The following is a 25,741-nucleotide window of genomic DNA, read 5'->3' as shown; positions in this document are numbered from 1 at the left end:
TCACAGTCACCTCCCATTTTAAATGTTTACATGAACCTGTTTCTACTCAAGAATATAGAGTTGGGGGAGACTGAGCCAAATTCTAGGTACTTTTTTTTCATTTCAGAAAATGGTAGGAAGGTCTCTCCCAAAGCCATGAAGGCAACAATTTATACACTATTCACGATCGCTCAAAAAGGAATTGGTCAAAGCAAGCTTTTGCTGATTTCTTCAGTACAGAATAAATAAGTACACATGGGATACCACAAGAAAAATCAATAGCTTTATTTTTCTTCAATATACTTAGAAAATCGGTCTGAGAAGAGGTTTCATGAAATAGGCCAGTCGACTATGTACAAAACCAAGAGTTCTGAACCAGTTAGAAAAAGTGCATGGATGAAGCTGCAGCAGCCTAGGCCCTTCCCATGAGAGGGGAGGCAAGGTCCTTGATGGTTTTTGAGTTCAGCTGAGGGATCGTGCTGATCTTCAGGAGTTTGCTGCTTGCATACTTATTCTTGATGGCCTGCAGAAGGCATTTGGGATGAAGCACATGTCAGGATCCCCACCTTACTCCTCGTAATCTAATGCACAAGAATCAAGGGCCAGAGGCACAGCATCCAGAGGGTATGCCGCAGCCAGCGAGAGCTCTGGGCTCCCCACTTGTTGTGCCTGATCATTTCCTGCAAGTTCATTAACGGAGAAAACCCAGCTGGTGGTACAGCTGATGGGGGAACAAATTTCAAGGTCAAAGGAGCAACCTTCTCTAGTGAGCTACCAAAGGGATGGGAAGTAGGAGCTGTTTTTGTCATGCCCAAGTGCCATCAGGACAGAACAGCTTCACCCTACTGGCAGCCATAAATGGCACTAGGGATTAGCAAACCCCAGACAACACCCTTGAGACTGAAAACACAATATGCTCGCACCATGTGCTCAGTCTTGCTGAAATTCCACATTGTGAGGACAACAGAGGCTTCTCTAGGGTACAGGGTCTTGACTCTTTGTCATTAGACCTTTGGTGACCTCTGATATTTAGGGTCACAGAGCACAGGCAAGCACCAAGCCCCCTGTAACTCCTCCTCACAGGTGGGCCATGCACAGACGCTATGCCCTCAGGAAGCTTCCTGAATGGGCCTCAGTGGCTCTTCCTCCACCAAGCTCACTACACAGATGCCTTTCAGGACCTGCGCCAAGAGACCTTGGACAAAAACCCTAAGATCACCCAAATACACACAACCTCCACACAGCCATCTGACATGGGCCCTGGCTAATTCTGATCACAGAGCCCCCCACCTCCCTTGCTTGATGGGTGCCGTAACCAAAAGGCTGGCATGAGCACAGGGTGAACAAAAACGTTGAACAACTGAATGGCTGACTATGCACTGGACCTAGGCGCAGTTAGCCTATCTACCCTGTCTCTAAGAAAGCCTGCTTTTAGGACTGATCACTATATACCACCAGAATATTAAAGACTCATGCTAAAATAGACTCACATAGGCCATCCGTACATTTACACAAAAATGCAGTCACACAAACTCAAACAATACCCACCACCCCATGCTTTCCACAGGTTAAGACACACAAGTACTTACGATGAATTTAGTTAAGTTTTCATTTACTTTCACCACATTTTTGGCCATGTGCTGCATGACTTCCAGCACCTCGTTCTCGGTGTATCCTGTGTAATACTGCTGCTTTAAATTCTGGATACAAGGCAAAGAGAAGAGAGAAAGGACTGAGGGGCAGAAGAACAAATGGTACACACACTGACGTGACATTTACAAAAGCTGTAAAGGATGATTCTTACCTTCCAAAAAGTCTCACAGCCCTAACTACAACCGTGGAACCAGAGGACTGTGACCCCGAAACAGAGCTCTGTTAAGACACTGTGAGGGGGCTGGTGCTTTGGCGTGGTGGGTAAAGCTGCCTCCTGCAGTGCTGATGTCCCATGTGGGCACCGGTTCAGGTCCCGGCTGCTCCACTTCCAGTCCAGCTCTCTGCTGTGGCCTGGGAAAGCAGTAGAAGATGGCCCAAGTCTTTAGGCCCCTGCACCCGCGTGGGAGACCCAGAGGAGGCTCCTGGCTTCAGATTGGCAAAAAGATAGTGTGAGGCTGTCAGCTAAATCAAAGGCCATTTTATTATTATTGTTATTTTTAAAATATTTATTTATTTGAAAGACAGAGTTACAAAGAGGCAGCAGCAGCGGGGGGGGGGGGGGGGGGAGGGAGAGAGAGAGAAAGGGAGTCTTCCAACCAATGGTTCCCTTCCCAAATGGCAAAATGGTTGGTTGGAGCTGGGCTGATCCGAAGCCAGGAGCCTGAGACTTCTTCCATGTCTCCCATATGAGTGCAGGGGCCTAAGCATTTGGGCCATCATCTACTACTTTCTTAGGACATAGCAGAGAGCTGGATCAGAAGTGGAGCAGCCGGGACTTGAACCAGCACCCATATGGGATGCCGGCACTGCAGACCAGAGCTTTAACCCACTGCACCACAGTGCCAGCCCCCATTTTATTATTTTTTAAAGAGGTTTCCCCAGGGCTGCAGGGTGCTTCTAGTAACAAAGCTTTCAGGACTACCTCTATCACCAAAGTGGAAGGAATGAAAAGTGAGATAGAGTGAAAACAAAACCAAACAGGTGCCCCGTTACAGTGCTGGCCACTTTGCACACATCACTCTGCCATAGCCCTGCCCTGACAGCCACATTAGGAGACAAACTGCACTAAGAATTAAGATAAGAGTTCTAAATAAAGCCTGTATAATACACACTTATATATATGGATATGTGTGTGTATGCATCTCTAGGTGCAAAAATATTCTGAAACCCATGTAGAGATTCTTTACAATGTGCATTTTCCATGAACTATTTGCAGAACTATCAGTTTGTATGGATTTCAAATTTTGTTCTTGAACCAAAATAAACAATTTTTTTTTTTTTTTTTAAGATTTTATTTGAGAGGTAGAGTTACAGTGAGAGGGAGAGACAGAGAGAAAGGTCTTCCTTCCACTGGTTCACTCCCCAATGGTCACAACGGCTGGAGCTGCGCCGATCTGAAGCCAGGAGCCAGGTGCTTCTTCCTGGTCTCCCATGTGGGTGCAGGGCCCAAGCACTTGGGCCATCTTCCACTGCTTTCCCAGGCCACAGCAGAGAGCTGGATTGAAAGAGCAGCAGCCGGGACTAGAACCGGTGCCCATATGGGATGCCAGCACTGCAGGTGGGGAATTAACCCACTGCACCACGGCGCCGGCCCCCAAGTTAATCTTTTAATTACATTTTTGAAGTATCCTATAGGCTGGCAACCTTAGGACTAGACTGCTGTTGTGTACAGCCCAGCCCCTTTTCTCTCCTTCACTTTGGGGGTCTGCCCACCTGCAAAGACATGCACTCTGGCTGTGTACTTCTGTGTGAACACACAAACACACACACAATTTTTGCTGAACCATATGAAAGTGAGTTGCAGATATAGTATTTCACTTCTAAGTGTTTCAGAAACATCTCCTTTTAAGGAATACTTTAGTGTATTTTTCTACCTATCTACAATATCATTCTCACACAAGGAATGTTACCAACAATTCCTTAGCATCATCTAATAATATTGTCAATACTCCTATTTCTCCAATTGTTCCAAAAATGTTCTATACAGAAGTTTTTTATTTGTTTTTTGTTTTTTAGATCTAGGGTCCAATCAAAGTATATGCAGTATATTGGATCGCTGTGTCTTTATTCATTTTAAATAAAAAAAAAAAAAAAAAAAACAAAAAACACCTCTTCCTTCTAGGCTTTAAATGACAACTTCCTGATGCATTCAGCCCCAGTTACTGACAGAAGGCCTCCCACTCCAGATTTGTCTGTGTGTTTTCTCAGGACTGAATGAGGGCATGAACACTGCATCAGAGATCACAAGCACTCCGGGCTGCACCAGCAAGCACAGAGCAAGGTGGTCCACTACTGGTTATGCCAAACTTGATCCCTTGGGTAAGGTGGTAACCGTCAGACCCCTCCATCATAATTCTTCAAAATCTGAAGTGTCTATAGGATGATAATTTGAGAGCACATGAATCTTGTTCCTCCAAATTCATTCACTTAAAGATTTTTGCATCCATTGACGGTCCTTACTTGAATCAATCATTATATTGGAAACTAAAAGAAAATATATTTCTAATTCTATCACTTTCTACTTTAATTAGCTGCCATTCTGATTTTAAAAATAAAGAATCTTGGGGCCAGTGCTGTGGTGTAGCAGGTAAAGCCACCGCCCGCAGTGCTGACATCCCATGTGGGCACCAGGTTGAGTCCTGTCTGCTCCACTTCTGATCCAGCTCTCTGCTATGGCTTAGGAAAGCAGCAGAAGATGGCCCAAGTCCTTGGGCTTCTGCACCTGAGTGGGAAACCCGGAAGAAGCTCCAGGCTCCTGGCTTCACATCGGCCCAGCTCTGGCCATTGCAGCCATTTGGAAAGTGAACCAGTGGATGGAAGACCTTTCTCTCTCTGCATCTCTGTAACTCTCTTTCAAATAAATAAATAAATCTTTAAAAAAAATTTTAAAGGAGTCAGCACTGTGGCACAGTAGGTTATCCTCCGCCTGTGGCGCCAACATCCCATGGGGGTGCCAATTCCAGTCCTGGCTGCTCCTCTTCTAATCCAGCCCTCTGCTACTGCCTGGAAAGCAAAAGAAGATGGCCCAAGAGCTTGGGCCCCTGCATGTGCTTGGGGGACCCAGGATCCTGGCTCCTGGCTTCGATCAGCTCAGCTCTGGCCATTGTGGCCCTTTGCGGAGTGAACCAGCAGATGGAAGACCTTTCTCTCTGTCTCTCCCTCTCACTATCTGTAACTCTACCTATCAAATAAATAAGATCACTAAAAAAAAACAAAGAGTCCTGCCAGACATACAGAAATATCACATGTTCTTCTTTATATGCAGGAACTAAAATTAAAAAAATAAACAAATGCCTAAGAATATCAGTTTTGCTGCAAACATAGTGTTTTGTCAAACTTGGCTTAAATCTTTGTCAAACAAATTGATTTAAAATGTTCTCTCAAAAAAATATTAAGTTAAAAAAAGAAACACAAAATAAAAGAATGCTAAGACAGGCATTTAATTTGTGGTGATTAAAATGCCCGAGTCCCACAGAGGGCCTAGGTTCAGTTCTTTTCTTTCAAAGGAAAGAAGGAAGGAATGAAATAAAGTCCCCTTTAATTTTTTGCATCACTATGAACAAGAATTATTTTTATAAACATTATTCTTTTTAATGCTCAAATTTAGTCAAGAGCCCTATCAAACCAGTTCATATATTCTTCTGATGTGACCTCAATGATCTTGGATCACTGACACCACTGAGTACTTCCCCTGCAAAGGCCCTGAAATCAGCTATTTGTCCAAGGAGCCCTAGGTCCTAGTGGGTAGTAGTATTTAGTATCCAAGATAAAAGCACAGGGGCCCGCCCTGTGGTGTAGTGGGTAAAGCCGCCGCCTGCGGTGCCAGCATCCCTTATGGGCACCAGTTTGAGACCCGGCTGCGCCACTTCCTATCCAGTTCTCTGCTATGGCCTGGGAAGCAAATCCTTGGGTTCCTGCACCCGTGTGGGTGATCTGGAAGAAGCTCCTGGCTCCTGGTTTCGGATCGGCGCAGCTCCAGCCGTTGTGGTCATCTAGGGAGTGAACCAGTGGATGGAAGACCTCTCCCTCTCTCTCTCTGTAACTCTTTCAAGCAAAATAAATAAATCTTTAAAAAAAAAAATATAAGCACAAAAGATATGCTTATTGCTACCAGGTTGTCATTGTTTCTAAGCCCTCCCACAATGAAGTCAACTGAGATTGTCGAAGCAGATTTAACAATGAGATTTTTCCTTTTGTTTTTGTTAACAATATTTTATTTCTTTATATATTAAAAATTTGAATTCTTAATAACATGAATAAATTTTGATTTAACCTACAATACACACAAAATACTTTCAGTATTATAAGAGACCACTATTAATAATAAACCTGCAAAGCAAATGTTATTTAATTGCTTTGGTTCCTTTGTTTTGCCATCATAGGAAGGATATGCCCTGAGAATGATGAGTTCAAGGTATCTGAATCAATTTTTCCTCTGTGTTCTGTTACCAATTTGAGAGAAGTAAACTGTTTGTTCCTGCCTAAATTCATTTTAAAATTTGCATAAGATATTTTCATTGTTAAAAACTGACATCATTATCAGGTAAAAGTCAATAAAGTTACACTCCAAAGACCTCCCTTCCTCATTCTTCTGCCTATTCCCACAGAACCCTACAGTATCCATTCTCATTAGTTTCTGACTTTGTGCTCCAGTTTTTGGAAAATTAGCAAACACATAAGTACACACACTCTAACATTAAACGTAAACTGCCATACACAGTTGTACAGATGACAGCTGCCCTGGCAACTTTGCATCTACTCACAGAAGCCACACAAGCTCTAAAGCAGTTGATCTGCTTGGCAAAATGCATTGTAAGGGGCCGATACTGTAGTGTAGCAGGTAAGGCTGCCGCCTGCAGTGCCAGCATCCCATATGAGTGCCGGTTCTGGTCCTGGCTACTTCACTTCTGATCCAGCTCTCTGCTATGGCCTGGGAGGGCAGTAGAAGACGGTTCAAGTGCTTGGGCCCCTGCACTGTCACTCCCCCTCTTCGTGGAGGAACGACACTGAACCCTGCCTAGGCTTCACATCCGAGTCACGGCACCATTATGTCGCTCCCCCTCTTCGTGGAGGAACGACACTGGACCCTGCGCTGTTCTTTTGTCTGCTCGGCCCTCCCCGGGTTTGCTGCTGGTTCTTCCTGGGTTGGCTACTGTCCCTTCCACCTCCGTGGAAGGGCAGTTCCCCCTGGCCACATTCCCCACTTCCGCAGGGGAGCGGCACACCGCCGGCCAGCTCTCTCGGGGGCTGCACAGGTGTTCCTTCAGATAGATGTTCCCCTTAGATGTTCCTGGTACATGCCGTCTCTCTCCTCCTTTATAGTCCTCCTCCGCCAATCCTAACTCGGCTGCCCACACGCCGAGTACGCTGCTCTCCTCCAATCAGGAGCAGGTCCTACAGTTTATTGGCTGAACTGGAGGCAGCTGTGTAGAAGCTGTTTACTTCTCTCCCAGCGCCATATTGTGGGAGAGCAGATGCATAGAATAAGTCTTAATTCCAGTAACTTAGTCTAGTCCGAGTTGCTCCCCACACTGCACCTACGTGGGAGACCTGGAAGAAGCTCCTGGCTTCGGATGAGCTCAGCTCCGGCTGTTGCAGTCATTTGGGGAGTGAACAAGCCGACGGAAGACCTCTCTGCCTCTGCAACTCCTTTCAGATAAACAAATAAATCTTTAAAAAGAAATGCATTGTGATCCTCCTGGAACAGGAAGGGATGGCAGCGTGGGAGGAGCTGCCTCTGAGCCATCTCCCACTCACCTCCCTATCTCCCCGGGAGCTGGTAAGAGACAGTTTATCTCCCTGTGCTCTCAGGCACAGCTGCAGACTATATCTTTGCTCAGTGGCAGCATGGCGTCAGCCCCTCCATGAGCGTACCCCAGGCCTTGCATGCAGTCAATCAGCTCCTTCTGCTTTCCTGTCCTCCTTGCTGGTGTGAGGTGAGGGTCAGGAGCTGGTGTCTGACTACTCATCTGAATCTGAAAGTGACTCCTAGCATCACAGGCTAACTCTCAGGCCTTGGCCTTGCTTTGTCTTTTTTTTTTTTTTTTTTTTTTTTTTGACAGGCAGAGTGGACAGTGAGAGAGAGACAGAGAGAAAGGTCTTCCTTTGCCGTTGGTTCACCCTCCAATGGCCGCCGCGGCCAGCACACTGCGGCCGGCGCACTGCAATGATCCAAAGGCAGGAGCCAGGTACTTATCCTGGTCTCCCACGGGGTGCAGGGCCCAAGCACTTGGGCCATCCTCCACTGCACTCCCGGGCCACAGCAGAGAGCTGGCCTGGAAGAGGGGCAACCGGGACAGAATCCGGCGCCTCGACCGGGACTAGAACCCGGTGTGCCAGCGCTGCAAGGCGGAGGATTAGCCTAGTGAGCTGTGGCGCCGGCCCTTGCTTTGTCTTATATGCTTGACAACTTGCTTGTTTCACTCAAAAAAATACCCAAGAAAACACACACATACGGATTCTTTATGGCCTTCCTGATTGTTTGCAACTCTGCATTACATCTGTGTATAGTTGTGTAGTCAGCCAGTGTCTGAATTGTTCTGTTGAAAGGCCTTTGCACAGATAACTCTGTGAAAATGCCAAAGTTTTTAATATCATCAGGGCCTAAACATAGCCTAGTTAATTTCTTCTTCTTCTTCTTTATTTTTTTTTTTTTATTTGCCAGGTAGAGTTATAGACAGTGAGAGAGACAGAGAGAAAGGTCTTCCTTCCGTTGGTTCACTCCCCAAATGGCCACTACGGCTGGAGCTACGCTGATCTGAAGCCAGGAGCCAGGTGCTTCTCCCTGGTCTCTCGTGAGGGTGCAGGGGCCCAAGCACTTGGGCCATCCTCCACTGCCCTCCTGGGCCACAGCAGAGAGCTGGACTGGGAGAGGAGCAACTGGGACTAGAACCCGCGCCCATATGGGATGCCGGCACTGCAGGCAAAGGATTAACCAAGTGAGTCATGGCGCCATCCCTGTTAATTTCTTATTAAACCTACTACTCACCCATTTTCCTTGGCCTAGAACCTTCTGAGACAAGCAGGAAGCAGCCGCCGCTACCTTAGAAGGGTGATAATGCACCATGTCATAGTCAATGAGAGTCAGCTCCATCAAGTACTTGGCTAAAGTATGCTGTTCCACATCAACCTGGGAAAGAACAGCCAAGGACAGTAAGAACCACACGGCTATCACCATCTTGCAGAACTCTGGGGTAACCTTAGGAATGCAAATCTGCTTCACTCACTCATCCTCCCCAAGGACTGCTCTGTTCTACAATCTGTTATACACCCAGAATGTGAGGCCTTTTCTCATACGAACTGACAAGACATGCATTAAGGCTTATCTAAAGGATGCTTTCTGCCAATTCCTAAACTTCTCTTAAAATGGGTCAATGTTCCTGGGATGAGACCTCAAACAAAAATGGGCACTTACCTCGCCTGCTTTTGATGCTCGTCTTAAGAAGTGTAAGGGCAAGGGTCGACCCAGTTCAAATTTCAGTTCTTTCAAAATTAGAGTTTCCATTTCTCGGATTTGAGAACTGGTATAAGCGTTGTCTGTGATATAAACGAAGTCTTCAATATTTGGAGAAAACATCTCCTCGTACTTGGAAGCCAATAGCAGAGCAGTTATCCCAACGAGTTGAAGCTTCTTGCGGGAGACTGGTTGAACCTGATTGAAAACACGTGTGTCAAAACATCCCCCAACAAGAGGATCAGGCCCACAACACCTGAATGCTCACAGTGGGGAGCGCCGTGAGCAGGGCAGCTCTCTGTTACAGAGAACTCACCCTGGGCCAGGCACAGTGTCAAGAGGCTAACACATTCTCTCATCCAGTCTGCACAAAAGTACATATGTTTTCATCTTCAATTATAAGGAGATGACCCGAGAAGAGATTCAGACACCAGTCCAACGTGACTCCATTGTGGAGGAGAGAAAAATCCAAGTCTGACAAACAAGCTCCCCTAGTCACCCTGTGACTGGTACTCAGTGTGGTCTGAACGGAGATGCAGCCAAGACAGAGAGGGAGGTTTTAAACGATGGCTCTACATTTCCTTAAGTCTCACCAAAAATACACAAATCATTCAGCTTGAAAAACCCTTTAACAATACTTCAGTGAGGGAAGAATCTCAGCCCAGGGTACACGTATTTCCCTTAATTTCCTTTTTCTTTCTAAACTACAACTTTATTTTTCTTGCTTCAACTGTCTTTATGGGAAATCCACCTAAAATATTGCTGTGCCTTCCTGCCTTATGAGGACTTAAGACTGAAAACCCACTTAGGATTCTGCACTATCTCAGGACAATTATAAACATAAATATATCGTGTTGCATAATATGTACTTGACTTAAACCCATCGGTGCCTTCAAATAAATCCTCATCTGCTAACATTTGTTAAACAACATATTAGCAATTCACATTTGGTGTCCCCCTAACTGGATAAATGTCTGTGCATTCCCAAATGATAAATACTTTGAAGGTCATTCTGCCTCACAGCATATTTTCAGACAGTCCGCTTTATGGTCCACATTCTTAGCCCACTACACAGACACACCCTTGCTCCTTTGGGGGAAAAATTTTGTACTTCCTCACTCTTCTGTGATTAAATGCCACAATTGGCTGGAGATTTATTTACTTATTTATTGGGACCAATGCTGTGGCGCAGCAGGTTAAGCTGCCACCTGCAGGACCAGAGTCTTAACAGGAGTTGGTTCAAGTTCCAGCTGTTCCACTTCTGATCAGCTCCCTGCTAATGAGCCTGGGAAAGCAGCAGAAGATGGCCCAAGTGCTTGGGCCCCTGCAACCATGTGGAAGACCCGGAAGAAGCTCCTGGCTTCAGATCAGCACGGCTCCAGCCATTGTGGCCATTTGGGGAGTAAACAGTAGATGGAACATCTCTCTGTGTCTCCCTCTAATTCTGCCTTTAAAAAGATTTATTTATTTATTCAAAAGTCAGACCTACAGAAAGGAAAGGGAGAGACACATAGAGAGGTCTTCCATCCACTGGTTCACTCCCCAGATGGCCACAACAGCCAGGGTGGGGCTGGCCAAAGCCAGGAGTTTCTTCCAGGTCTCCCATGTGGGTGCAGGGGCCCAAGCACTTGGGTCATCCTCTGCTGCTTTCCCAGGTGCATTAGCAGGTAGCTGGGTGGAAAATGGAACAGCCGGGTCTCAAACCAGCACCCATATGGAATGCCAGCATCGCAGGCAGAGGCTTTACCTGCTACATCACAATACCAGCCCTGAAACTTTGAGAGATTCTTAAGCCATATTCCTCATTATCTGGATGGAGTAATTTAACACTAAAGAGTACCAAACTTTCTAAGTCATGCAGGTAGGCTTAAAAACCAGTAACCAAAGACCATAAACTTTAGATCAACTTTCACACCACCTGAGAGCGTACTTCTTTTGATGAATAATGCGGCAACGTACTAAGGTTGAGCATCTCTGATCTGAACTGCTACAAAATCCAGAACTTGAGTGATAACACAACACTACAAGTGGAAAATTGCACACTTGACCTCATGTGATGAGTGGTAGTCAACACAGGCACCCTCAGACTATATGTAGAAGGTGTGCATGAAACAAAAACAGATTTTGTTTAGACTTTGGTCCCATCCCCAAGATATCTCATTATGTATATGCAAATATTACGAAATGCAAAACACTTCTGGTCCCAAGTATTTCGGGGAAGAGAAACTATTTTCCGGAGCAACTGTTAGCAGGCTGACCTTAGAGAAATGCCCTGTGTCGGTTGTCATCATTAAGGGTTTGACATACTTCATCTACTTCCTTTTTTAGCATCTAAAGTTCTTTGGGTCCTAATGAATTGGCTTTTGATCTTTTCTTCTATCCCAAGAGATCTTAGCTTTCTATCCCTGAAGCACAACTATGATACTCAAGGAGGCTCTGACACCAAGTGCCTAAAGTCACACTTACCTGTAAAAACCTATCCATGATGGCGACACACATATACAGGGTCTCCTGCAGGAGCCTGAACTTGGAGTGCACTTGCACGAGCCAGTCCACCAGGATAGCACGCATACGTCCATTTATGTCTCTTCCATCTAAGAAATGGGGGTTTATGGACTGCAAAACCTGTTGACAGAATAAAAAGTTTAAAACATTGACCTCATTTCCTTCCCAGCTGTGTGGCAAACTCCCCACTGCTTGCACAGTGTAAACACAAAGGCCCACTCACCTCCAGCTGCCTTAGATACTGGTAAATATCCTTAACATAGTCACTGCAGAGCTGCGGGTTCTCCCAGTCTTCATTATCAATATCCTCGATTTTGCAGAGCAAAGCATCAGAGAAAGCTTGGCAGAGGTTCTCTTCCTTCATGGAGACATCCTCAGGTATGGGGGAAGGGCCCTACAACCAATTAAAGCACATGTATTACTCTGTTAGGAGCAGCCCTCCCCACAAGCCACACAGAGCCCACAGGATTAAACATCAGTATCACCGGCATTGTTCAACTACGTTAAAGCCAAGATACAGCAAATGTTTTCACAGAGAAAGTAACTGTTTAAAACTCTGTAATTCTTTTCTTTTTAAAATATTTATTTGAAAGGCAGAGTTACACAGAGGCAGAGAGAGAGAGAGAGAGACACACACACACACACACATCTTTCATCCACTGGTTCACTCCCCAAATGGCCGCAACGACTGGAGCTGCGCCGATCGGAAGCCAAGAACCAGGAGTTTCTTCCGGGTCTCCCAGGTGGGTGCAGGGGCCCAAGGACTTGGGCCATCTTCCACTGCTTTCCCAGGCCACAGCAGAGAGTTGGATCGAAGTGGAGCAGCCGGGAACTGAACCAGCGCCCATCTGGGATGCTGGCACTACAGGCGGTGGCTTTACCTACTATGCCACAGCACCGGCCCCTAAAACTCTCTAATTTCACTCAAGGTGAAAATCAAAGTCCTCAGCGCCTATGAGGCCTCCATCACCACCTGGCCCACTCCCTTTTCCCTTGCTAACCCATCCATCTCCCACTCCTCTCCCTTTGGTTTGCTTTGCCCCAGGCTCCTGACAAGACCTCAAATGAGCCAGCTGCTCCAGCCACAGTGCTCTTGCCTGTGGATGTGCAGGGCAATCCCCTCACCTTCTTTGTTTTGCTGAAGTGTTACCCTGCTCAGAAAAGGCCTATTTTGACTCCTACTTAAAACCACCACTGAGGCCAGCACTGTGGCACAGCAGGCCAAGCCTCCACCTACAGCGATGAAATCCCATAAGGATGTTGGTTCCAGTCCCAGCCATTCCACTTCCAATCCAGCTGTCTGCTAACGGCCTGGAAAAACAGTGGAAGATGGCCCAAGTGCTTGGGGAGACCCAGAAGAAGCTCTTGGCTTCTGATGGGACCAGCTCTGGCTGTTGTAGTCATTTGGGGAGTGAACCAGAGGATGTAAGACTTTTCTCTCTGTCTCGCCCTGTGTCTGTAACTCTATCTCTCAAGTAAAAAACCTTTAAAAGTAAAAGTAAAACCACCAACTTAAATTGCTGCTCTCCTTACCCTCCCCCACATACATGTCATCTCTGTTTCTTTTCCTACAGAATCTATCATCTGCTGATATTCTAGAGTTTACTCATCTATGTGTTCTCTGACCATCTCTGCCACAATGTGGTTTTAAATTTATTTACTTATTTGGTTTCTCAAATGCCAAATTGATCACTGACACATAGTAGGTACTCGATAAGTGAAAAACACTGGTCATCTAGGTTCAGAGATTACTGGAGCAAATCATTCATTTTAACAGTAGCCTCCTCTGCCAAGCATAATGCTTTCTTCTCTTCAATTATTTATTATGAATTGAGAAACTGTTCAGCAACTGAAGAGCAGAAAAGTGGGACTAGTGTTGTGGCGCAGCTGGTTAGCTGCTTTCAACGTCACCAACCCCGATCAGAGCACATTTGTGTCCCAGCTATTCTGCTTCCAGCTTCCTGCTAATAATGTGCCTGAGAAGGCAGCAAAAGATGGCCCAAGTGTGTGAGCCCCTGTCACCCATGTGGGAGGCCTGGATGGGATTCCTGGCTTTGGCCAGGCCCAAGCCTGGCTGCTGTGGCTATCTGTGGAGTGAATCAGTAGGTAGAAGATCTCTGTGTTACTCTGCCTTTCAAATTAATAAAGAAATATATTTTATAAAGATTTATTTATTTATTAATTTGAAAGACAGAATTACATAGAGGCAGAAGCATCTGCTGTTTCACTCCTCAGATGTCCTGGCTTCTTCTGGATCTCCCATGCAGGTGCAGGGGCCTAAGGACTTGGGCCTTCTTCTACTGCTTTCCCAGGCCATAGCAGAGAGCTGGATCGGAAGTGGAGAGACCTAGTCTCGAACCGGCGCCCATATGGGATGCCAGCACTGCCGGCGGCAGCTTTACCTGCTATGCCACAGCACTGCAGGTGGCAGCTTTACCTCCTACGCCACAGATAACCCCTACAAATAAATCTTTAAACAAAGAAAAAGCATGTTCCAGGGGACCTATGTCACTGCTTGCAACACTGGCAACCCATATCAGAATGTGGTTCAAGTCCAGCCTGTTCCACTTCTGATAAAGCTCCCTTGCTAATGTGCCTGGGAAAACAGTGGAAGAAACCCAACTACTTGGGCCCCTGCCACCCACGTCAGAGACCTGTATGGAGTTCCTGGGTCCTGGTTCTGGCTTACTCCAGCCCCAGACATTCCAGTCATTCAGCAAACCAGTATATTAAAGATCTTTTGCTCTGTCCCTCCTCTCTCTATTCCTCTGCCTTTCAAATAAACCTTACCAAAAATGAGGGGGGCGGGGGAGGGGGGAGCAGTGCTATGGCATATCGGGTAAAGCCTCCGCCTGCAGTGCTGTGCCAGTATCCCTTATAGGAGCCAGTCCAAGATGTGGCTGCTCCACTTCCGATCCAGCTCTCTGCTATGGCCTGGGAAAGCAGCAGCAGATGACCCAAGTGCTTGGGCCCCTGCACCTGCATGTGAGACCAGGAAGACGCTCCTGGCTCCTGGCTTCAGATTGGCCTAGCCCCAGCCGTTGCGGCCATTTGGGGAGTGAACCAGCAGATAAAAAGACTTCTCTCTCTTTGCCTCTGCCTCTCGGTAACTCTGCCTTTCAAATAAATAAATCTTAAAAAAGAAAAGCATGTTCAAGTCTATGGATAAAATAAGAGAAGAAAGCAAAGGCCACACAAGTATACAACACAGTATTTTATTTTCTTATGCTGCTGACTGGGTGCTTATTTACAGAAACCACACAAATTAAAAATTTATAAAGTAACTTAAGTATTTAGTAATGAAGCATAAATAAACCATGACTTTAGAAAGAATAAGAGGTACAAAGTAAAACCTAACAGGACTGCTAGGTTATAAAGAATATGTATTAAAGTAATAAAATATAAAGAGGAGGCTGTATAATAAAAAAAGGTAATTTTCATTTACATGAAAGCTCAGTGATTGTTGACCTTCAGTCTCGGAGGACCAACACCAAAAAAGAGCGAGCAGTTCCTAAACAAGCCCTTCCCTCTAAAATCAAAGATCTTAACCTGAGGAAGGGCCACGTCAGTGAGAGGTGCATTCCATCTACTCCACAAGTCGAGCCCTCAAGAGCAAAGGCCATGGGGTGCCAGAGAAGCACAGAAAATGAAAGCAAACCTGGGAACCGCAAGGTGCCCTGTGCGGAGAGGGGAAGGGGAGCAGGAACCTCGAGAAGAGCACAGACTGAAGCTGAAGGAGGAGCGAAGTCCTGGAAGGAACGTGGCAGGGTGGCTGGAAGCAGAGGGGCACCTTCCTAAGCCATGGAGCTCCAGTGTTAGGGTGAGCTGTCAGCACTGGCGTCTGGTGTCAGGAGTCAGAGGTCGCCCTCACCACCTCAGGTGCCAGCTTAGCAGTGAGGAATGTTCACCCATGCCCCCTTCAGAAGCCCGCTGAGGCTGGTCCTATCCAAAGCTCCCAGGGTAAGACGAGGATACATGCTCTGGCTCCTAATTGAGAACTGACTGAAAATTCCATCTATGGGTCCTGTGCTGTGGCACAGCGGGTTAACGCCCTGCCTAAAGCGCCAGCACCCCATATGGATGCCGGTTCTAGTCCCGGCTGCTCCACTTCCGATCCAGCTCTCTGCTATGGCCTGGGAAAGCAGCTCCGGCCGTTGTAGCCAATTGGGGAGTGAATCAACGGATGGAAGACCTCTCTCTCTCTCTGCCTCTCCTCTCTGTGTAACTCTTTCAAATAAATAAATAAATCGTTAAAAAAAAAGAATTCCATTTCAAATCTAAAATAATTATTCTAAGACCCAACTTGTCTATTCAGTCACCTAAGCCCCAGGAACCAACTGTGTAATTTTCTGTTCAGTATTTGCTCACCTAGTCAACTGTCACAACTTTTTTTCATTTTATTTAAAAAACAGAGATTTCCCATCTTCTAATTCACTCTTCAAATGTCCAAAACAGCCAGGACTGGGCCAAGCCGAAGTCAGGAGCCCTGAATCAATCCGTGGGTGACAGGGACCCAAGTTCTTGAGCCATCTGCTGCTTCCACAGTGGACATTAGCCATGTAGGAAGGGAGAGTAGACTAGGACTTGAACCCACACACTCCAATATAGAATGCAGGTGTCTCAAGCAGTATCTTAGTTGCTGTGCCAAACACCTATTCCTCTCACAAATTTTAAACAACAAAAGTGATTTGCAAATAAAAACCTTCAAATCAGATAAATAAGTTCTGTGGATAGCTGAAGACAACTGAAAAGTCAGATCAGAAACCTTATAGATATGAAATTTTGCTTAACTTGGGGCAGGCATTTGGCCTAGTAGTTAAGACTTCTGTGTCCTATATCAATCTACATAAATCTGATACCGGAGCCCAGCTCCCTGACTCCAGCTTCCTGCTGATACAGACCTTGGTTAGCAGGAGGTTTTGGGTTCCTGTTTCCCATGTGGGAGACACGTATTGGGTTCCTGGCACCTGGAAGCCATGGGCGGCATTTAGAGAGTAAACCAACAGCTGCCTGCCTCTCAATAAAGGAAAAAGATGTTTAATTAGTTAACTCCAGAGGAGCCTTTTGGTAAGGAGCTAGGAGTTTTGAGTTGGGACTATTGAGAGGATGGAGTAATACAGGTATTCACAAGTTTTGATAAGAGTTCCTTTATTTACTAAATTTATGATAAACAATGTCAATAAAGTGCAATAGGGAAGGAGCCAAAGAAAAACCGCTGATGCCAATCACTTCATTATTTGTAGCAATAAACGTTTTCGTGAATACACAGGTACACACAATTATACACAGGCAAAATCAGTTACTATGATTAGCTTTGAGGATGCAATAGAATGGCTATTTGGGGATACAAACAAACTGATCGTTTAAATATTTCAGTATTTTTTTGCTATTTATCACTGTGTTTCTTGTGTGATTAAAAACAAGTCACTCTGGCCGGCGCCGTGGCTCACTAGGCTAATCCTCCGCCTTGCAGCGCTGGCACACCGGGTTCTAGTCCCGGTCAGGGTGCCGGATTCTGTCCCGGTTGCCCCTCTTCCAGGCCAGCTCTCTGCTGTGGCCAGGAAGTGCAGTGGAGGATGGCCCAAGTCCTTGGGCCCTGCACCCCATGGGAGACCAGGAGAAGCACCTGGCTCCTGCCATTGGATCAGCGCAGTGCGCTGGCCGCAGCACGCCGGCCACGGCGGCCATTGGAGGGTGAACCAACGGCAAAGGAAGACCTTTCTCTCTGTCTCTCTCTCACTGTCCACTCTGCCTGTCAAAAAAAACAAAAACAAAAAACAGTCACTCTGTTTTTGAAAAAAGTGAGCAACTGTGCTTATTTTCCTTTTATATAGATCTTATAGTAGGGAGAATTAGGCCATAAACATTGTTGTACTTGAACCATGACTATCACTGAATTTGGTATTGAAATCAAATCTGCAAATCTAAAACCCAAGTTTCTGGCTGCAACTTCTTTCTGTAAGCTTCCATCACTCTCTGTGAAGGTGTACTATAACCCAGGCTTTCACTCCTAGGACCCCAACTTAGCTGGGACCCACATGGAGGCAAGCAATAGTCCAACCTGTTCCCCAGTGCCCAGCAAACAAGGGACTGGTGGAAAGCCTCTCCTTCCAAACCGCTCAGTGTTCACCAAACATCGCTGATTAGAAAAAAAAATTTTTTCTCCAAAAAAATTGCATAATAATTAGCATATGTGAATAGCTGGAATGCTTTTAATATCTCAGCCAGGGCTCTGTGATTCAGTTGTTTCACCTGCCCTCCAGTGTTACAGAAAGGGTAGTATGGAGTCCATTAGAAGTCTGGGAACACCTGTTTTCATGGGCACCCAGCTTATGTTGCAAGCTTTCCAGGAAAGTTGCTAAAAACCTGTGTGCTCAGCTGGCATTTCCCTAAGTCCAGGAATGGGCTGGAAAGCAGCAATACCAACCCTACAGACAGAGCCGAGTGCTGAGCAGAGGCACACAAGAGAGGGGCTCACCTGCAGAAGGCGGGACTCCACCTTGTGGACAGACCTAAGGGTCCCTTCACCACTTGGGTTCCCAGAGCAGAAAGGCATGTGTTTGAATTGAAAAATACTTGTTCTTCAGGTCATCAAAGAAGGAGGTACCTTTCTCTGAAGGGAGGAGAGAATTTCCACTTTGACTACGACCTTGTCTAAATATGATCAGAGTCGGTGAACTCAAAAGGCTTCCATAGCCTTGGCAACTCATGACAAGAGCCTAGGGTGATTACTGATGCCATAAACAAGAGTGTCAATTTGTTAAGTCAACAACAGGAGTCACTGTGCACTTACTCCTCATCTAGGATCTCTGTCCTTAATGTGCTGTACATTGTGATTTAATGCTATAACTAGTACTCAAACAGTATTTTTCACTGTGTGTTTCTATGTGGGTGCAAACTGTTGAAATCTTTACTTAATATATGCTAAACTGATCTTCTGTATATAAAGAGAATTGAAAATGAATCTTGATGTGAATGGAAGGGGAGAGGGAGCGGGAAAGGGGAGGGTTGCGGGTGGGAGGGAAGTTGTTGGGGGGGGGAGCCATTGTAATCCATAAGCTGTACTTTGGAAATTTATATTCATTAAATAAAAGTTAAAAAAAAAAAAAAGAAAAATACTTGTTCTTTAATCCTGGACGGCTTCTATACTAGATCATTCATGCAGGTGTGTTTATATTATACTACAGCAGTGCTGTTTACATGAACTGCGCTGCAGTTCCCCAACACTTTATCTGAAACAGAGCGGCCCTAAGGAGCCAGCCAAGGAGCGTGGGGCAAGGGTGGAGCTGTAAAGGTCACAGGAAGAAACAAGTTTTCCTTTGTTTCTTTCATAACATTTTTTTGGTTCATTAGTGTTTTGTTTTGTTTTTTAAACTGGCCTGTTTTCTTCTCTCAAACAGTAATACGTACCTAGGATGAAAGTCTGAAAATTTTAAGGAAGAAAATGAAACTCAATCTTAAGCCCAACATAATACTCAGAAACAAATAGCACTGATATTTTGTGTAGAAACACACTTTCAAAGCAAATCTGGGTCATGTAGTATGTACTGTGTTAGAAACTGGTTTTTCCACTTCTTGTTACAAGGATGTTGACATTTTTAGAGACTCTTCTAAAGTTGGTATTTGTGGCTACATGGTGTTTCATTCAATGGATTTAACCAATATCCTAATACAGGTTATTTTTGCAACTATGTAAGAGCTATTCATCACAGCATTATTTAAAAGGCCTTGACTAGCCCTTTGGATGACTGTAGAAACAGACTTGCTGGGTATGGCGCATAATGAGCTGAAATCACCCGTCTGCAGTGGGAGGAGTCATGTGCAGACGATGCTGCACAGCAGCTGCAAGATCCACGTCTAAAACCGGCCACTGGTCTGGTTTCTAGAAGTCACCAAAAAGCTTCTCACAAAGTCCTCTTAAAGGAAGGTCAACCTCGAGTATCTGCTCTGAGCTATAGTTCTCAATTCAAAGTCTTTTTCTCCTCCCCCATAAATAACAATGTGTTTTCAACCATTTCCTCTGGGTAAAGGTTCCCAAATCCGCCCTCTCCTTCTGATGTCACTGGCATATTTCCAACCACATTGCCAGGAAGATATCCTGCCTTTACCTCAACAAATCTAAAGCCAAACAGGGAGCCTTCCCCTAACCTACCACCCTCCCTTGACCTTTCTATTTTTTGTTAATTTAAAGCATAAATGCTCTAAGACCCACACACTTAAGGGGCTCACACTTCCACTCCAAGCAGTACATCTAAAATATCCTTTCTAAATACTGGAGGACATCTCTAAGAGGTGCTCTGGTACAACCTTACGCAGTCAATGTTGAGTCTTAGCACCTCATGCAGATACTCTGGGAGATCTACGCTAGTCAACACCACACCTCCCAACATACCTCCAGTCCCCCGACACCCAACGCTGCCTCCAGTACTTTCCCTTCCTCAAAAGTTGGCAGCTTCCTCACCGCCTAACAGGATAAAAATCCAAATTGCAAGGCCCTCAACTCCAGCTGCAACCTTCCTTGCTGCTTCCTCCCATGTGACTGCTGATTCAATGCAGAGCCGCAGGCTCCTGGATCCAAGGACACGATTACAGCCTTTTCCACTTTGCTGCCTTGATTTTCATTGCTGCTTTCCCACCCCAAAAGGTGCCCTTTCCTACCAGCTACCATCTTTGAAAACCCCACTTAGGCCATCCAGTTCCTTGACCCACTCCCTCCCTCCATGTTCTCTCCCTCCTTCAGCCGCACCTTCCTGGGAAGAGCACGTGGGTCTCCCCCGGCCATTTGATGTTCACAAATTTTGATGTTTACTAATATAATTTTCAGAGACACATACTCCTCCTAGATAAGGCTCCTGAAAGCAAAATGTCTCCTTAGCAGCCTTAGTAAGTGCTCAATGTATCTATTCATGAAATACAAGGGGACTTCAAAAAAGTTCATGGAAAATGGAATTAAAAGCTTATCTGGAGATAAAAAAAAATTGCAAAATCCATGCACGAAACTCTCATATATCCAAAGTTTTATTCTGAAAAATTTCAAACACTATATATGTCTTATGCTGGAAAGAGTGAAGAATTTGGTATATTCTCAGCACCCACAACGGTGCCTGTGCACAAGTGATTTATGAACAATAGCAGGGACATACTTGAAAATGTGGTGAACAAACCAAGGGGTCTATTAGCATACTAACTCCAATTTAGCTAACCAGTGATGGAGATTATACTTTTTTATAACTCAGTGTTATAATTTAACAACAGATTTCCAAAACTTTCATGGGAAAGTTCATTCTTACAGTGCATTTCTTTTTTATCTTATTTATTTATAGAGAGACAGAGAGAGCAAGCTTCCATGTGCAGGTTCACTCCCCAAATGCTTGCAACAGCCAGGGCTGGGCTAAGGCCAAACCAGGGAGCCAGAAATACAATCCAGGTCTCTCACAGGGTGGCAGGAACCCAGTTACTTGGGCCATCACTGCTGCATCCCAGGGTCTGTATTGGCAGGAAGCTGACTGGAGTCGGGGGGCTGGAACTGGGACTCAAACCCAGGTATTTTGATGTGGGATGCAGGCATCTTAACCACTATGTTAAATGTCTACTCCTCATGTATTATCTTATTAAAACCCACCAAATCTCATATTAAAATCACTAATTTAGTTATTAAAGTAATATTGAGATTCTACTATGAAAGTTCTTGAAATGTTTCAGCGGTGATAAGGTACCTTTGCAACCTAGCTAGACAGGCTACTGCATTACGTGTGTGTAAATTCAGAACGTCCTACCTTTGGAGCCAACATTTCCATTTGAACTGGTTTCACAGAAGCAGTAGGTTTCAGTTGTTTGCTGACATTTGTAGCTTTGGTGTGTTGCACTGGTATTTTAGTGTTCTGAGCTTTCTGCAAGGAAAAAGAAACGTGAATGGGGCCAGCCAACCACTGTCAGCCCTCAGCGCTGTACAGAATCAGCCTTGGTATGCATTTAGGGTTGTTACCTTAGCTATTTGTACTGCTCTGGTTGTAACTCTATTTCCAATTTCTTCTAAAACAGCACGCCTAACAGTCACATGACTCTTAGCTTTAGCATTAATTCCTGTATCTATATTCTCCAAATCACTGGACACCTGAAAAAAAAAAAAAAGTTAATGAAGCATCAAAACAATTTAAAATAACTTGGCTAATATCAGATACTCAAATTTAGAATTGCTTTGGGGAAGGGGAACAAGTTGAGATCTATTTTCAAGGTACAAGGTACACTTTAAGAAGTCTGTAGCTTTTTGTGACCAAGAATAACACCCCAAATTAGACTAATCATTCATCTACTTTACCTGTGATAAAGTCCTCCCACCTTACAAAACTGTCTTGAGTATTCAAATGGGCAAGTAAATGATTATTTCTCTTCTAGCACCAATGCCACTTGTTAAAGTCATTTGTTTAAAAAAAAAAAAAAAGTTCCGTTATGGGGCTGGTATTGCGGCGTAGCAGGTAAAAGTGTCACCTGCAGTGCCAGCATCCCATATGGGTGCCGATTCAAGTTCCAGGTGCTGCACTTCCAATACAGCTCCCTGCTAACACACCTGGGAAAGCAGCAGAAGATGGCCCAAGTCCTTGGGTCCCTGCACCTACATGTGAGACCCAGAAGCATCTCCTGGCTCCTAGCTTTGGCCTGGCCCAGTCCTGGCCGTTGCAGCCATTTTGGGGGTTAACCAGCAGATAGAAGATTTTCTCGCTCGCTCTCTCAGCCTATCCTCTGTAACTCTCACTTCAAATAAATACATTTAAAAAAAAAAAAAAAAAACTTCTACAGAGAGTGGTTATAAGTGCAATTAAAGTGAAAAATTAAAAAGGTCTAAACTCAGAAACTGAAAAACTAGAGTAGCTTTATTACGGCAAATCTAGAAATAAGAAATGCTGTTGCAGACATGACCTTACACATGCAGCTTTATAGAATGAGGCTGCCGTAGCAGAGGCTCTTTTTAAGTAAGGATGCTTGAAATGGTGTTCTTGGGTTAAACAGTTTTAGCACTGAGATTCAGGAGACGTTCAAAGTATGTGCAACATGGGGCTGGCGCTGTGGCACCGTAGGTTAATCCTCCGCCTGCAGCATCAGCATCCCATAGCAGTGGCGGTTCTAGTCCCGACTGCTCCACTTCCAGTCCAGCTCCCTGCTATGGCCTGGGAAAGCAGTGGAGGATGGCCCAAGTCCTTGGGCCCCTGGACCCATGTGGGAGACCAGGAGGAAACTCCTGGCTTCTGATCAGTGCAGCTCCAACCATTGCGGCCACTGGGGAGTAAACCAGCAGATGGAAGACCTTTCTCTCTATTTCTCCCTCCATCTGTAACTCTACATCTCAAATAAATAAAATCTTTAAAAGAAAAGTATATGCAACAAAAATTGCTAGTTGATCTTTACCTACTTTAGACAGAGTGTGATTAGAAACAAAACCTCATTTAAAAAGAGCAATGCACACCATAAAGCTTATTATCAAAGTGATAAGCAAAACAGTATCCTATCCCTGAGATTTAGGGGTCCCTCTCCTAAAAGAACTCCCAAACAAGGACTTGAGTGATATACAAAGACAGAGAGGCCAAGGCAAACTCCTTCCTTGAATTGAAAGAATCTTACCACTAAATAACTTGATAGGTTACATTAGAGAAAATGACTTGTTAGTTGGATTTGGCTCCGCAAAAGGGTATGAATTAAACACTGAGTGGACTTATTCAGTACCTAGAATTGCAATTCTCCAAAGTCACACTGTTCAATCTTTCCAGCATCAACTGCCAATTTTAAAAAGTGTTTGAAAATGTAATGCTTATGGGTTGAAACCTGGCAATGTGACTAAATTTAAACCTATCTGGATGGTGACAGGGATTAAGATGGCGCAATAGGGAGGGAAATTACTGCTCTAGACTTGAAGATAGTTTTAAAAAAGGGAGAGAGTGAGTCTCAGGGAAGTGTTAGGGGAAAAAAAGGCAGAGGAAACTCCACACAAATTAGAGGGACACTGTGGACCTATGTGGAGAGTGTGGACACGCACACCTCAGCACCAGCCCTGGAGTGGGACAAGGGGCTGCCGCATACAGTGCCGGCTGCTCCACTTCCTATCCAGCTCTCTGCCACGGCCCGGGAAGGCAGTGTAAGATGGCCCAAGTGCTTGGGCCCTGCACCCGCGAGAGAGACCCGGAAAAAGCTCCTGGCTCCTGGCTTCGGACTGGTCCAGCTCTGACCGTTGCAGCCATTTGGGAAATGAACCAATGGAAGGAAGACCTCTCTCTCACTGCCTCTGCCTCTCTGTAACTCTTTCAAATAAATAAATAAATCTTTAAACAATAAATTAAAAAATAATAAATACAGGGGAAAAAAATCCCGCATCTTGGAAACTCTCCTTCACTTTCGGTCAAGCCAATACCTTTTGTACTAAGAAAACTTAATTCAGTGCTGGCATAAAATGGCTGTTGCTACTTAATTAGGTATGTGTTTGCTATATTTACACTTATAAATGCAGATACTTATTAAAGTGGTGAAAAAAATTCATCTGGAAGGGGAAACTGGCAGCTTTTAACTAGCCTTGCAGCCAGCACGATGGAACTCAGGTGTGTCACGGTCCTCCAGTTCTTAGCGACGGAAAAGTAGGTGCGGGCACACTTCAGCCTCAAGGGGCAAAAATATTCAAAACACTACACAACACTTTGTTTATTGCACAGATCAAGCAAACGGGCCCGGACTCTTCCCTCAGTCTGCCATCTCGGTCCAAGCTATAACCTATCACATGATGGAAGAAATTCCTTTTTTTTTTTTTTTAAGGAGACAAACCCCACATCAGTAAACTCAGCCTGGAGGACTTCGGGGAACAAGGCCAAGAACGCTCTCTGGCGCGATCACAGGCTGGAGGGGGTTCGTCCAGTTCTCCTCCTCCCCACCCCCACCACGGATCCCTAAGCCGGCGAGGGAGTCCGGAGAAAAGGGGAAGGAAACCCTGAGGGCTAACGACAAAGGGCACCCGGGGGCGGCAGCCAGCGGGCGGGAGGCTCACCTGACAGGTGCCACGACCCAAACCTTTCCCTACCCCTCCCCACGCCCCGCAGCGGGTGGGGGCGGGGACGGTGGGACGCCGTCCGCGGGGAGCCCCGGGGGAAGCAGCAGCAGCTGCGGCTGGGACAAAGAGGTTCGGAGCAGAAGAGGCAAAGCCAGAGGCAGCGAGGGCCAGGGGGAAGGGGGAAGGCGGCTCGGCGGGGCCGCAGCCCCGGCCGGGGCGAGGGGGTCCGGGCCCACTCACCGTCGGGCGTCGGAGCAGCGCCATGAGGGACGCGGGAGGCAAGAGGCCCAGTCCGGCCCAGGCGGACTGGAGCTGGCAGGCACTGGCGTCCGCGGCGCCGTTGGAGCTGCACTCCGAGCCCGTACCGCGGAGGATCGTCGGCGAGGTCTCCTAGTTCCAGGATTCAAATACCGCGCCGCTCGCGCCCCCATTGGGCGACCTCACGCACGGCGTGCTCGTTTCATTGGCTAAGCTTGGACGCATTCCCGAACGCTGATTGGCTGAATTTTCATATGCTCCCCCCGTTTGGTTGTCATAGAAACCACCAGTCTCCTCCCCCCCCCCCCCCCCCCCGCTTTTAAATGACACCTCTGTCTTCATTGAAAAACCCAACCTCTGTGAAAAAACAAAAATGAAAGTTTCGTGAAAGTAGACGTAAGACGCCACCGAATTGGACAAGGCCTCGCCTAGGACGTTCTCCAGGTTTGTATTGGGTGCGCTGAAGCTGGGTCTACGCAAGACCCGGGCAAGACCGCTGCTGACTTTCATTGCTCTTCCCCAAAGACCGGGGTGGATCTGCATTGCCGGGGCCTGCAAGTGTGCTATGTTGCTGAGACGCAAACATGTGCTACAGTAGAGGGAATTGTGGAGTTTCCTCAAATACTAAGATTCCTAGGGAAGCACCCCCCCCCCCGGAAAAAAAAGGGACGAGTGATTTGTGTCATTCATGAGGAAGAGAGAGAGAGAGAGAAGTCTTCCATCCGCTGGTTCACTCCCCAGATGACCGCAACAGCCGGAGCTGCGCCGCTCCGAAGCCAGGAGCCAGGAGCTTCTTCCAGGCCTTCCCACACGGGTGCAAGGGCACAAGGACTTGGACCATCTTCCACTGCTTTCCCAGGCCACAG

The 25,741-nt window shown here is 46.0% G+C and overlaps 1 protein-coding gene across 1 annotated transcript; it reads right to left on the bottom strand.

Annotated features, from left to right (window-relative positions):
• Window positions 1-240: 240 nt before the first annotated feature.
• CCNB2 (cyclin B2) lies at window positions 241-25,053 on the bottom strand. Its single transcript, XM_002718205.6, has 9 exons — window positions 24,858-25,053; window positions 21,576-21,704; window positions 21,367-21,480; window positions 11,814-11,984; window positions 11,552-11,710; window positions 9,047-9,283; window positions 8,621-8,761; window positions 1,569-1,679; window positions 241-502 (listed from the first exon to the last, which is right to left on the bottom strand). Exons 1-9 carry the CDS (start codon window positions 24,879-24,881, stop codon window positions 392-394), a joined length of 1,197 nt encoding a protein of 398 aa, XP_002718251.2. The 5' UTR covers window positions 24,882-25,053; the 3' UTR covers window positions 241-391.
• Between the last annotated feature and the right edge of the window lie 688 nt (window positions 25,054-25,741).

This window comes from Oryctolagus cuniculus, chromosome 12 (assembly GCF_051225735.1).
Source record: "Oryctolagus cuniculus isolate XC-2025 breed Fujian yellow rabbit chromosome 12, ASM5122573v1, whole genome shotgun sequence".
NCBI lineage: Eukaryota > Metazoa > Chordata > Mammalia > Lagomorpha > Leporidae > Oryctolagus > Oryctolagus cuniculus.
This window is presented reverse-complemented; position numbering and strand designations above follow the sequence as displayed.